The 13364-nt window shown below is 58.2% G+C and overlaps 1 protein-coding gene across 2 annotated transcripts; it reads left to right on the top strand.

Moving 5' to 3' along the window:
• Positions 1 to 250: 250 nt before the first annotated feature.
• POFUT2 (protein O-fucosyltransferase 2) lies at positions 251 to 9266 on the top strand. Of its 2 annotated transcripts, XM_015565704.1 has the most exons (8): positions 254 to 861; positions 3183 to 3327; positions 3929 to 4039; positions 4748 to 4814; positions 4977 to 5102; positions 6504 to 6684; positions 6920 to 7043; positions 7956 to 9266. In XM_015565704.1, the coding sequence occupies exons 1-8, from the start codon at positions 675 to 677 to the stop codon at positions 8107 to 8109; spliced, it is 1095 nt and encodes a 364-aa protein (XP_015421190.1). In that variant the 5' UTR covers positions 254 to 674; the 3' UTR covers positions 8110 to 9266. The 2 variants fall into 2 exon arrangements, with proteins under 2 accessions (XP_015421191.1, XP_015421190.1); XM_015565705.1 differs by lacking the exon at positions 3183 to 3327 and having other exon boundaries at positions 251 to 861; positions 3991 to 4039.
• Positions 9267 to 13364: the final 4098 nt, after the last annotated feature.

Below are 13364 nucleotides of genomic sequence, written 5' to 3'. Positions count from 1 at the left end.
TTGCCTATTCACTCTTTCGCCCACCCCACCCCGGCTCCAGACCACCTGTGATATCACAACACATTGGATGCAGCAGCAGATGGAAAAATTTACAAACATTGCCACTCTTCCTACCAGTTATTTTTGTTTTGAAAAAATATACATTTACTTTTTATTGGAAAGGGTTAATAATATGTAGTGATTTATTCCTTTGAAGTGAAGTAACAAATGCCTTTTAACGTTCTTGCATTCACTTTTAATGCAGGAATTATAGATTCAACCCACGTAAACAACAGCCTCCTGGGGTCCTCGGTAATTACTGAGAGTGTAAAATGGGCTGGAGGCTAAAAAGTTTGAAAACCACGGGAGGACTGACTCTCGGGTTCTGCTCACCGAGGCGGCGGGGCTTCGTTGTCAGTCACTGCCAGTTGTTAAACACATGGTGCTCCGACTGCGGGCTCTGTAAGCCTTCGGTCAGATGGGAGTGGGTGGGCCGCTGGCTCCACCTCACAGACTAGAAGCTATTGGACGCATCGGGGGTGGGTGATCACCTATGGCTCTCTGGTGCCTCCGGGTTTTCTGTCCAGCACCCTCCACACTGAGGTACCGCTGTCCTGCTCCCCCCTGCCAGGTATCTTCTGTATGACGTCAACCCCCCGGAGGGTTTCAACCTCCGCAGGGATGTCTACATTCGCATGGCCTCCCTCCTGAAGATCCTGATGAAGTCTGAGGAGTGGGTGATGGTGCTGCCCCCCTGGGGCCGCCTCTACCACTGGCAGAGCCCCGACATTCACCAGGTCCGGATTCCCTGGTCCGACTTCTTTGATCTTGAAAGTCTCAATAAAAACATCCCCGTCATGGAATACGAGGACTTCATTGCAGGTGAGGCGGTGGTTCTGGTGTGGATGGCAGGCCAGGCCCGCGGGCCGTCTCATTGGGCCTGTGGTTGTACGTCGTAGCCTTTGCTCGGTGGAGGGGCCCTGTGTCCTTCTGTTTCCCACACGACCAGTGATCTTGGTTTTGCCTTAATTTTTCTAGGGAAGTAGATCTGAAGTGTTATGAGCTCTGTGCCTCCTCGCCTCTGACAGCCTGGGAGTCAGGGAAGTGCAGTTAGCCGCTGCCACGGAGGCCGGGGCTGTCCTAGCTCCTCTCAGCTCCGTGCGGAAGAGGCCATTTTACCAAAACACCACGTGTGTGTGGCGCTGACCTGGCGATGTCCACCGCAGTGCTGGTGAAACTCGTGACGATGCGTCATTTATTTAGTCCTGCTTGAAGATTTTCTTAGAGTAAAGGTATTTAGAGCTTACTGTTGCTTTGTTTAGAAGACATAAACTTAACATATCAGTGATCTGTCTTTTCTGCTTCCCTAGAGAGGCCTAGGAGAGCCAGTCACACTCTTTAAGCCCCTGATACACTAGCATTAATGACGATTCACGGTCTTCAAGCTGCTGATACTTGTCACAGTTACTGGTGGGCACTACTCTGTGACGTTGCTTGGTTTCCTACTCTGCAGGGATCTGGGCAGCTTAGAATCGGGGCTCACACTGAGGATGATGGCTTGCACATCTTCATTTTTCAAGTTCTGTGAGCGCTGCAGGCCTGGAACGACATAGTGTCTTCTCAGAAGAGGCAAACTCTGAGACTTACAGGGCATCCTAGGGACTCTCCCCCCCCAGCCCAAGAGGGGAGATGTAGCGGGGTGCTTAGTCCGACTTGACTAAGCCTGGTTCTGAACCTGGGCCACGGCGCTTCCCAGAGAACCTGCCCTTCGCCTTCCTGCAGGGTGGGGTGTGGGTTTCCTGACAGACGGACACAGGGACGGGTCTGGGCCTTAGCCATTTGAATTGTGCTTAACGACTGGAAACTGCAGGTGTGTGGGGACAGGAGACAGGAGTCCTCCCTGCTGCTGTCCAGGCCCCATCCCTGGACCTCAAGCCACCAGGGGGAGGGGAGATGGAGTGCCCTGGGTGAGGCGCTTGGCTTTGCCTCCACCCTATCCGACGAGCTGACTCTGCTCAGCTGTCTCCTCCCCTACAAAAGGGGACAGACACGGGCCCATCCTAGGATGGAGTCTGGGGGTGTGCGGTAGAGCACCTGGCCGCATACCAGCCTCTCGGTCTCGTATCACGGTCCCTCACTGTGAGGGGAGCCCTGGAGCTCAGTGTCAGGTCCCCGCCGTGCAGATGTCAGGGCCCCAGTGAGACAACGCGGACAAGACACCGGAATGTCACTTGCTGTGGCTCTCTTGTCACTGGCTCATTCCTTCCATCTTCGAACAAATCTTTGACCACCACAGATGTGGCGGACACACCTGGGTGTAGGTGAGAGCAGTGGGTGGGGACACAGGCCCCTGCTCTTCTGGAGCTCCTGTGAGGAATGGGGAGCAGAAAATAAAGAATGTAAATGAAGCTGCCTGGGCTGGGTGGCTCGGTGGTTGGAGCATTATCTGTGCACCAAAAGGTTGTGGGTTCAATTCCTGGTCAGGGTACATACCTAGGCTGTGGATTCGGTCCCCATTCAGGGTGGGGCGGGGCGTGTACGGTTGGCAACTGATCGATGTTTCTCACATTGATTCCCCTCTCCCCTCCCCCTCTCCCTCTTTCTAAAATGAATAAAAACATATTCTCAAGTGAGGATTTTTAAGAAAGAATATAAATAAGCCCTTGGGACCGGCAGTGTTTGAGGTGGTGAAGGTGCGTGGAGAAAGGAAAGCTGGAAGGGTCCACAGTGTTGGAGGGGCAGGTGGCCAAGGCCCTGAAGGGCATCCAAGATGTAGTTTGAATGGCCTCACAGGGGTCAAGAACAAGCCCTGGGCGATGGCTATTCAGAGGCCCCCGGGAGGGAGACGCTGATGACTGGAGGCACAGTGGGGAGGCCAGCCCCAGGGGGAGCCCCCGGAGAGGAGGGTGAAGGAGTGAGTGGGGCCTGTGGCCGGCAGGAGGCCAGCCCTACCTCAGGGAGGTGGGGTACAGGGATAAAGAGAAGAGGGGGAGCAAGCCCCGGTGCTGTAAGAGGCCAGGGTGATGAGGCCTGGAGAGCTCCACCCACAGCCCTCCAGGGACCCTGGGCCCCGATGTCATTCGTTCTGTCAGAAGCCCCACTTTTGAGGCCGCCTTCAGTCCTTGGAAAGAAGGGGCCCTGCAGTGATAATCCTCGGTCGGTGCTTTGGCGACGATTTACCGTCAGCTCGTGGTCTCTTCCAGAGAACGGTGGGCCCTTCATTGACCAGATTTATGTCCTGCAAAGCTACGCAGAAGGGTGGAAAGAGGGCCCCTGGGAGGAGAAGGTTGACGAGCGGCCCTGCCTCGATCCGCCGCTGTACTCGCAGGACAAGCACGAGTACTACAGGTACGACGGCGAGCCCCGCCTGTGACAGCGGAGGTCATCCCGGCATCTGGAGCGCACATGGGGCCACGTGACCACACTCCCCGCGTGTAGCCAGCCTCCTGGCTCCCTGCCCACAGATGCCTCAGGTCACCTGGACACCAGTGTTACCTTTCCCCACATTGTTTATGGCGTTTGAACCAGGTCCTGGGAGTGGCCTTGTCACCCCAGTCCTAAGGGGCCCTCGGAAGACCTCCACCCCATCAGCCCCCAGGCGGGTGCCCAGGCAGAGTGACAGGGCAGCTCTAGAGGAGTGTTGTAGGGACTGTGACATCACCGCGGGCACTGAAGCCTGAGGGGTCGCTTCCATCAGGTTCCCTCTGGAGGGCCCTGCTCTCCTGGCCTTACGCCCCGATTCCTGAAAAGAGCTCCGGTGGTCTCACCAAGTCAGAGAAACGCACGGTTTCTCTAGAAATCCTCCCCACAGCATCACTCCCTCTAACCGGGACCTTCACTGAGAGTTCCTGGGTTTATTGAGGCTCAGGTCTGCGTGCACATCCAGGTGGTACTGACTGCCTCTGGGGAACAAACGGAGCTGAGGGGTCCTGTGGCTCTTCTTTTCCAGGGGATGGTTTTGGGGTTATGAAGAAACAAGGGGGCTAAACGTTTCCTGTCTGTCTGTTCAAGGATCGGCTTCTGTCATTGCACCTATGCTTTTGAAAAACACGTCAGCACGGTAGGTGCCTGCACCGTCCTGGGTCAGTGAACGAGAGTGTGCATGTGCATGTTCACGTGTGAATGTGTGTGGCGGCATGCATGCATGCACATGCATGGGTAAATACATGTGTGAATGAGCACATATGAATGTGGGTGCATGTGCATGTGTGTGTGCACATGTGTATGTGCACATGTGCACTGTGTCCTGGTGGCATTGGAATGCCTCCTGGCTGTGGCCTGTGTGGGGTTGCTGGAAAGTTAGACCTGGCCTCCGCCCCCACACTCACTCCGCAGTGAGGCAGGACGGCCCTGGGATCCAGGAGGAGGCTCCGTGTCCCCGGGGAAAGGCCAGGGAAGGGCCCCAGAGCTGGCGCAGCGGCACCCACACCCTGGGGCTCTGCGGCGGTGCAGTCTGATCCCCAGGGGTGCTCCTTGGAGCCACTGCTGCTCACACCGTCTTGCATTATTAGTCACTGTGGGCTTGGTGACACCGGTGCATTAGCTAGGACAGGCGAGACTCCGTGGACACCTAGAACCACCCAGAAATGAACCCTCTCAGGAGCATGGTGTTAAAGGGGCAGCGGTACGTGCCCGCGTGCACCCTCGTGCCCTCTCCGAGCTCGTCCCTGTGCCTTCTGGCCCTGGGCCAACTCGGAGGCTGCCCTGTGGAGCGCGCGTCGGTAAATGTGTTTAAAGTTAAGCCTTCTTTCCTGTTGTTTAAAAACAGGTCCGTGATGTTAGACAGAGCGGAGAACCTCCTCCACGACCACTACGGGGGAAAGGAGTACTGGGATGTGAGTGCTGCCTGCGGGCCTTGCTGCATGTTCTCCGTCGTTTAGTTTTGAGCATTTAAGACCGTGGTGGGCTGGGTGGGGTGGGTCGTGGTGGGGGCTGAGCTGGGCACCCGCCTGGGGGCCAATGGGCAGAGCGCTCAGCTGCCCTGTCCGCACCCCCAGACGCGGCGGAGCATGGTGTTCGCCAGGCACCTGCGTGCCGTGGGCGACGAGTTCAGAAGTAAATATCTCAATTCCACCAACGAGGCCGACAGGATCCCCGACGAGGAGGACTGGACCAAGCTGAAGGTAGTTTCTGTCTCTCTCTAATTAGAGGAAATGTAAGTCATCTCTTGAGATGTGTAATGACAAACCCTTAATTTACAGCAGGGGGTGGCAAGATTGTCACCTTCACTGTCGCCCCTTTAGCGCAGTCCTCGCTCATTACTGTAACGACCGCAGGTGCTGGTCATCAGGACGCTCGCCCTCCCCCCACACGCGCGCACTTGGTCCTGGTGCAAACCTAGGGGAATGGCTGGGACAGTTTCTCTTCAGTGAAATGGGCGGGAAATTACGCAGGTTCTAGACCAGCCGTGGGCAAACTACGGTCCGTGGGCCGGATCCGGCCCGTTTGAAATGAATAAAACTAAAAAAAAAAAAAAAGACCGTACCCTTTTATGTAATGATGTTTACTTTGAATTTACATTAGTTCACACAAACACTCCATCCATGCTTTTGTTCCGGCCCTCCGGTCCAGTTTAAGAACCCGTTGTGGCCCTCGAGTCAAAAAGTTTGCCCACCCCTGTTCTAGACGGTTGCTGTTAGAGTAAAATCAGGTCACAGATATGCAAGCAGACGGTAAAAGATGACCAGTTACCTTCAGTGGTGTCTATAATACAAGAGCAATAAAGGAAAAATAGCAGAATTCGTCCAGCCGCACAGAAGCACCACTGACATGTTCGGTCCAGCATCATCCCTTTACACACTTTCTTTTCTGAAAGGTTGGGTTTTCCTATAATTTAATTTTAAGAAATGTTATGTTGCTTTTTCACATTGACATAGTTTTTAAGTATAACGTGGTTCTTTGACCTTTCACTGTGGTTTTTAAGAGCAAACTATTTCATAGGCAGGAACACAGTTTCACCTGCTTATCCTCTTACGACACGTGGCTGTTTTAGAATGGAATGGCATAGGTATGTGGGTAGTCTTTACTGGAAAAATACAGTGTTAAGTGGAAGGCTTTTTTTTTAATTTTTAAAAATGTTTTTATTGATTTGAGAGCGAGAGGAAGGGAGAAGGATAGAGAAATAGAAACATCGATCTGCTGCCGGCTGCCTCCTGCTTCCTGCATACCCCCTACTGGGGATCAAGCCCACAACCAGGGCATGTGCCCTGTCTGGGAATCAACCGGTGACCTCTTGGTTCACGGGCCAACACTCAACCGCTGTGCCACACCAGCTGGGCGGGAGGTTTTTATTTTCAATTAATTTGTCTGTTTCATTTACCTGTTTCCTTGCACTGAGATCAGAGGGTACGGTAATTGGTCGCTCCAGGGCCTTAGGAAACATCCTGTCCGCCTGAGGGTCCCTCAGACAGACACACGGTGCGGGACGCTGAGTGTGGAGCTCTGTCCCCTCCGCCTCCCCTGAGCGGCAGCGCCTGGACACCGCCCCAGCTCCCAGGCGTGCCCAGCATGTCCCGCCTCTGCAGGTGGAGCTGGGCTCCTCGCTGGGGGGCCCCTACCTCGCTGTGCACCTGCGGAGGAAGGATTTCATCTGGGGCCACCGGGAGGACGTGCCCAGCCTGGAAGGGGCCGTGAAGAAGATACGCAGCCTCATGAAGACCCACAGGCTGGACAAAGTGTTTGTGGCCACAGACGCTGTGAGGAAGGGTACGCAGCCCTGGCTCTGTCGTCTTCGCCCCCATTGTGTCTGGGCAGACCCACATGCATGCTGGCCCTCGGCTGTGCTGCTGGGAGGGCGACCTGAATTTTGTGGTGGTGTCCTCTCCGCCCTCTGCGAGCTCCTGGAGCATCAGCGTGTCACAGGGCATGCGTGTAATCCTGGTGAGCAGACACCAACGGCAGCTCAGATCCCCATTCAACGGCCGCACCTTTCAATTTGCAGAATATGAGGAGCTGAAGAGACTGTTACCCGAGATGGTGAGGTTTGAGCCCACGTGGGAGGAGCTGGAGCTCTACAAAGACGGAGGCGTGGCCATCATCGACCAGTGGGTCTGCGCGCATGCCAGGTGCGTGAGTGACCAGGTTCATGAGTCTCCACAGTCACAGGAGAGAGTCCTGCGTGCCGTGCGTGGGCCACTGCCCAGCCCCCTGCCCCCGGGAAGGCCCTGTCACCGGCACTCCCTAGGCTGCTGTCAGGTATTGGTCTCGTCCCCGTGGCCCGTGCTGTGCTGTCGTGATTGCTTCCCCCACCCCCTCCTCTACCTGCTGGAGGGTGAGTGTGGGGCAGCTTCATTCCCAGACCTGCCCCGCCTGCAGGCCAGCAGCAGCCCCGGCCTGGGACTGTCCTGGGGGAGGCAGCCGCGCAGGGTGGGTCCCGGGCCTCCCTGTGGGCTCCTCTGAGGACTCTGTGCCTGCTGACCCCGGGGGAAGGCCAGAAAGAACTTTTGGAGTAAAACGGCAAGTAGCACTGGAGCAGCTTATCTCCTGCGCCAGGATTCTCGGACTCCTGGGTGGAGGCCGTTTGGCTCTGATGGGTCAGCAGGTGCATCTGCCCTTGTGCCGGGCGCTCCCCCGGGTGAGGGCCCTTTTCCTCCGCCGAGCCGGGGGCGGGGAGCAGGCTCAGCCCCAGTGGCGGGGATGGCGGTGCTGGGGCTGAGAGACAGCCTGCAGCTCGGCCGCCACCCCGGGTTCTGAGTGAGAGCCTGCCAGCTCTGTCCCCTCCGCCCCCAGAGCCTGTGGAGATTGTAGGTGAGGGCTACGAGGCCGGCCTCCTGTAGACCCACACCTGGCGGACCTGCAGGGCAGACCTGGTGCGATTGTGCCCAGGCTGTCATCCTGGGGCTGGTGGCTGCAGGCGATGGCTCCCCGCCGCCCTGGCCGTGGGGACAGCCTTGGGCCCGGGGCCTCAGGCCGGGGGGTTGTGCTTGTGACTGGTGAGTTCTGTGCACGACTCTGGTGACCCCTCTGTTGCTTTGCAGGTTCTTCATCGGCACCTCTGTCTCAACATTCTCTTTTCGGATTCACGAGGAAAGGGAGATCCTGGGGTTGGACCCCAAGACTACATACAACCGGTTCTGTGGGGACTTGGAGAGAGAGTGCGAGCAGCCCACACACTGGAAGGTTGTGTACTGAGCTGGCACTCGGAGGCCCGTGCCCGGCACCCATTGTACCCGCGGTGGACTCGGGGCTTCCCCTAACGTCACATGTCGCTGTGGTGTTGCTCCTGCCCTTGGCTGGTGGCTAGACAGGCAAACGTCATGTCTCGGGGTCTCAGGCCCGAGGAGGCCACACACGCATGCACAGCCCATGGCCACATGAGCACAGCGGGAGCCGTGCTGCGCCTGGAGCTGCCCCTGTTCCTGTGTCTTCTAGCTTTCGCTGCCCATGCAAAGGCACTGCCACTGGGGGCTCTGGTGGTCTTTTCTGTCAGGGTCTGAAGCCGTGTGTCAGCCACAGCAGGGCCCGCGGCGTGCTTTCCTCGGCCGTCCTTGGCTTCTCCAGGGAGTCGGCAGGCGTGTGCGAGCAGCTCCCGTCTTGGAGGCCGCAGACCTGGCTGGGCCCTGGGGCTCGGTGTGACTTGAGTCTGTGGGTCAGTCATTGTAACTCACTGTTGCCCCAAAGCACAGTATAGTTCTGCCCTTCGCCCTGAGCGAGACCTCCTGTGAGCTGGAGGGAGGTGAACGGCTGCCTGCAGGGCGGGTGGGAGGGGCCTGTGACTGGTCGCTCTTCCCCTGTCAGGGCCGGGAAGTTGCACGCAGGTCTTGAGCGACTTGGCCTGTGCAAGCAGAGAGAAACGTCCTCACCCCACGCCGAGCTGCTGCCTCTGCATCTGTGGTTGTCACTCAACACCCCGACCTGTGTGGCAGGAGGGGCCTAGCAGGCCAGCTGTCCTCGGCTGTCCTTCTCCAGGGGCCCTTTCTGAGGCCTCGGAACTGTTACCCGGGGCTGGGGGTGAGGGGATGCCCCGGGCAGGTGTGTAGGCTGTGGAACACTGCCAGGGGGCCCGCCCTGTCCCCTCTGTAACTGGGACCCCTGACTTCAGGGACACCTGGGTGCACGGCCATGGGCACGCGCGTGGGCACATGGCCCTTCTGCTGAGCCGGCAGCCAGGACGTGGGGTCGAGGCTGCGGCCTCCATTCTCTGTCTCCTTCCCAGGCTTCGGAAATCTGTGAACACGCAGGGCCCTTGGTGTCAGCTGTGCAGGCGGAAGTGATGATATATTTATTCTATTCCATTTGTACATTCACACGTTACTAATAAAATAAATGTTCTAGAAAGCAGAATCCTAGAAATGGCGCCTTTTCTATGCTGGAGCATCCTTTAGGCTGGAAGCTGTACGAAGCAGTATGGGCTGTGGTCACCCCTTTTTAAGGGAAAATAGTGCTTTGTCGTCATGGGTGTGCGGTCACCGTGCGGTGCTGTGGGAGGGGATGTGCCAGCGGGAGTGGGTGAACTGTGTGCGGAGGCCGCCTGCCTCCTGTCCATGGTGCCACCTGCTGCCCAGCTCGTGAGAGAAAACTCCACTGTTGGAGCGACTGAGAACGTCAGCCTCAAGCCTGCGGAGGCAGCAGCGTCGTCCTGGGTCTGCATCCTGGTAGAGCAGTGAGAAATCCCACCTTAGAGGGCGGGAGACACTTGGGGAAAATGGCGGGAGGGGAGCTCAGGGCCCAGGGCGAATGAGTGACGTTTCGCTGCCAGGACGAGAGGGGACTAGAAGGCCATCCCAGTGAGGAGGTGGCCATTTGTGGGGGATGGGCCGTGCCCAGAGAGGAGGGTGGCCATGGTTACCCACCTGGCATCAAGTCCCGTGACCAGCGGGCAGCTTCGCTGGTGTGAGAGGTGCACGTTGTGGCCCTGGCCAAGCCCAGGAGGGGCAGTCGGTGCCGCTAGACGGGGCCATCAGGGCGCGCAGGCACTGCTCCCCGGGGCAGGACTGCTTGGGTGACTTTACCTGGGACGTGGCACCTTATGGCTTCGGCCTGCCCAGCTCTGAAAGCCCGGCCGTCTCCGGGGCCTGTCCCAGCAGGCCATCTTCCCTGGAGGGGAGGGGAGGAAGTGGTCCTTTATGAATAGGGACAGTGTTTGCTTCCTGTGGCCACAGCCCCTGCCAGGTGGTCTGGCTGCGAGGCCCCTGCTCTTGGGAAGTGTTTGGAGTGTGTGTGTAGGGGGGGAGGGGGTCCTCCACGCAGGGCCGCCAGAGGATGGGCTGTCGGGGGACAAACCTTACCGTCTTGACCTTGAGCCAGAGGGACTTTCAAGGAGTTCCATGCTGGGATCTATGGGGTCATGGTGGGCTCTCCCAGGCGAGGCCGTTGGGCCCTGGGCTGCGTGAAGCTTCTGATGGACAGGCCTGGGGACACGGGCCCGGCCCCGCTCTCTGTCACCTGGGACACGGCCCGGCCCCGCTCTCTCTCACCTGGGCCTTGCTGTCACACCAGTGGATTCTCCCCGAGGTGGCTGGGGCTCCTGCTGTGACCACAGTGCCCTCTGGGCTCCCTGGGGCTTCAGGCCCTGAGTAGAGCTATCATTTCAGATGGGAGCGTCGGCCCAGAGGGAGGGCTGATTAGGGCTGCACAGCCCCTCCGAGTGGGTTGCCCTGTCAGTGTCAGCTCCTTTCTCTTCCTCCAAACAAGGGAGCCCCCAGGAGCCCCTCACTGCCATGCAGACAGACGGCCTTGGGCCTGGCCAGCGGCGCCGTCGCTTGCTCATACTGCGCCTTGTCCGCTGTCCTGGGCGGGAGGTGGGCACCACAGCCAGACCCGAACCCGGGCTCCGCAGCCTGAGGGTGACCGAGGCCACTCAAGGAGCGGAGTTTGGGCCACACGCGGAGGCGCATGGGAGAAACCACAGAGCGGGCGGAGGAGGGCCCCCACCCAGAAGGAGGGGACACAGGGCCCCGGAGACTGCCGCCAGCGCCTGGCAGTCGGCAGACGGCCTGCGGATTCAGTAACCCGGTTTCCTGGCCCCGGGGGTGCGCGGCCTCGTCACAGCGTGCTGCTGGCTCCCAGGCCATCTGTTCCCGCGGCCGCCTCATCGCTCCTCGCGGCCACATTAGCTGACTAATGAAGGCTGATGCTGCAAGAAATGGCCCATGGCACATTAAATCTCTCATTTCGATGAAGAGGCCTTTTTAGAACAAACCAGGGCCGCTTCGTGTCCCTCACAGCTGGGCCTTGGGCAGCCACGGCCGCCTTTGTGCCCAGGGGACAAGCACGCGACCACCGCAGTGCCGTCAGCACCGTGCCCTGCGCGGCTCGAGAGCCCCTGACAACCTCGGCCCATCGCTGGGAGGAGGCGATGAGCCCGCACACATCCGGCAGCCGGTAGAGCAGGCACCCCGTCACCTTGCTGACAGGCTGGACCAGGGTCTGGGGCTCAAGTCCCCGCACCCACCCCCCACCCCCCTACTGCCCTCCTGGCCCTCAGCTTCAGGGACCAACAAGCACAGGTGCGAGGCAGCGTCAGCGACATGACGCAAAGTCAGAGAAGGACCAGGAAGCCTCCGGAGACAGAGGTTTGAAGAATGAGTGACGTTTCGCTGCCAGGACGAGAGGGGACTAGAAGGCCATCCCAGTGAGGAGGTGGCCATTTGTGGGGGATGGGCCGTGCCCAGAGAGGAGGGTGGCCCTGGAGAGGACGGCCAGGCCATTGGTGGTCAACTGTGAGCACGGGGGCTGGGCTGGAAGGCCAGACGTGAGGGGAGCCATCTGAGCCAGCTGCCTACCACTGAGGTGCCCACTGAGCGGTCCTGGGGACCCTGGTACACAGGCTGAGCCCAGAGAGGTTAAGGGGAACCCCAGAGGCCCCATCGCAGAGAAGTGTGAGTCACGGAGGCCGCAGGAGCCTGGCAGCTCTGGTCCCCGCAGGCCAAGCCCTGGCTTTCCTGTGGCAGGAGCAGGAGCCAGCCAGGGCCTGGGCAGGCAGGGGTCAGGGCCAAAGCCCCGAGTTGAGGCGTCCTGAGGGAGCCAGGTCCCCAGAAGGAATAGGGACATGAGTTCTGGGGGCCTTGCTCTGAGTGGAAGGGCAAAGGAAAGAAAACCCCCCTTCCCAGAGTTTCTGACCACAAGTCATTCTCCTGCCCCCCTGGTTCAAGGGTTTAAAGCCCCCGTGTGTGTGCGGTCACACACACACACTGTCCCAGTGGTGCCTCGGGCTCTGGCAGAAACACACACAGACCCTCTGGAGGGATGCACCCTCCATCCTCCATTCCCGCCCAGGGAGCCGGAACCCACACCACAGGGTCAGCAGCCACGCGAGGGGGCCGTGCGCACGGCAGAAACCTCTCGGGCAGAACCACACTCCAGACACATGGAACAATCTGATCAGAATAAACAGTCACTTGATGGACACATTTACAGACATGAAAGAGAGTATGGGAGTATGACAGAGGACCAAGAAACCACCGAAAATAAAATGTAACTTCCAGAAATAATAATAAAAAAAGATTGACATTAGAAATGCAAGAGTTAAACAGCTGATTCCACACTAAAAACCCACTGTGAGCGGAATGGTAACTGAGGAGGTGACCCAGCAAGGAGCGGGGACACCAGGAGAAACCGACGGCAACACGAAGGGATGGAGACAAGAGGATGCGCAGGTCTTGCCCCCGTCGCTCAATATCCTAGGAGGGACCAGGCGTGCAGGGCAGGACCCGGGAAGGAGGTGTGAGCCGGGGGATATTCCAGACATCGATCCTGGTGTTCAGAGGCCCACGGAACCCGCAGCTCAAACAACTAGAGGTCCAGAGAGTGACCGGGAAATGCAGGGACATGGAGACCGAGGAGGCCTGCGAGTCCGGGGAGTCGAGAGCCAGCAGTTTCCTGATGACCCCCCGAAGCGCAGCCACAGGCCAACAGCTGGAGTCTCACAGCAGCAGGGACGGGACACGGGAGCTGTCCATCAAACTTGGAGACAATGCTGCCAGCCCAGGCTTCTGTTACCAGCAAAACTCCCTCTCAAGACTCAGAGCGAGTACAGACTTTTCCAGGCAAAGGAAAACCGTAAGCAGACCTCTGCTTACTACAGACAGGAAATAAAGATGTAAAAAGAAAAACAGAGGCGAGGGAACCGTAAACACGCGTGAAAATAACGATGTCGACTTTGTGTGTGGAAATAACCAGATGGTCCCGGAGGCCAGGCAGGTGCGAGCAGAGGTGAGGGTCTTAGGGACCACAGGACATTGGAGAAGAATGTTCATCTAGAGGTTGAACAACTTCAGACCCTTCATGGGAAATAGATTAAAGACTTAGATTCCCTCCAATGATACCAGTAGAGTCTACCTCTTCAAGTAGTTTGAAGGGCAGTCAGTGGAATGAGGGGAAAAAAGAGAGTAAATCAAACCAAAAGAAGGCAAAAAAGAAGGAAAAGACACAGATAAAAAGGACAA

Source organism: Myotis davidii, unplaced genomic scaffold, assembly GCF_000327345.1.
Source record: "Myotis davidii unplaced genomic scaffold, ASM32734v1 scaffold3142, whole genome shotgun sequence".
Taxonomy (NCBI): domain Eukaryota; kingdom Metazoa; phylum Chordata; class Mammalia; order Chiroptera; family Vespertilionidae; genus Myotis; species Myotis davidii.
The sequence above is the reverse complement of the archived record's forward strand: the minus strand, read 5'-3'. Positions and strand labels throughout refer to the sequence as shown.

What these genes read in the sequence shown, in the direction of transcription:
- POFUT2 (XM_015565704.1), top strand. Translation starts at nt 675, where the DNA reads ATGGCCTCCCTCCTGAAGATCCTGATGAAGTCTGAGGAGTGGGTGATG. An exon ending in GGGGAAAGGAGTACTGGGAT is followed by an intron (nt 4,815 to 4,976) that starts GTGAGTGCTGCC and finishes CCGCACCCCCAG; the next exon opens with ACGCGGCGGAGCATGGTGTT. An exon ending in TGGGTCTGCGCGCATGCCAG is followed by an intron (nt 7,044 to 7,955) that starts GTGCGTGAGTGA and finishes GTTGCTTTGCAG; the next exon opens with GTTCTTCATCGGCACCTCTG.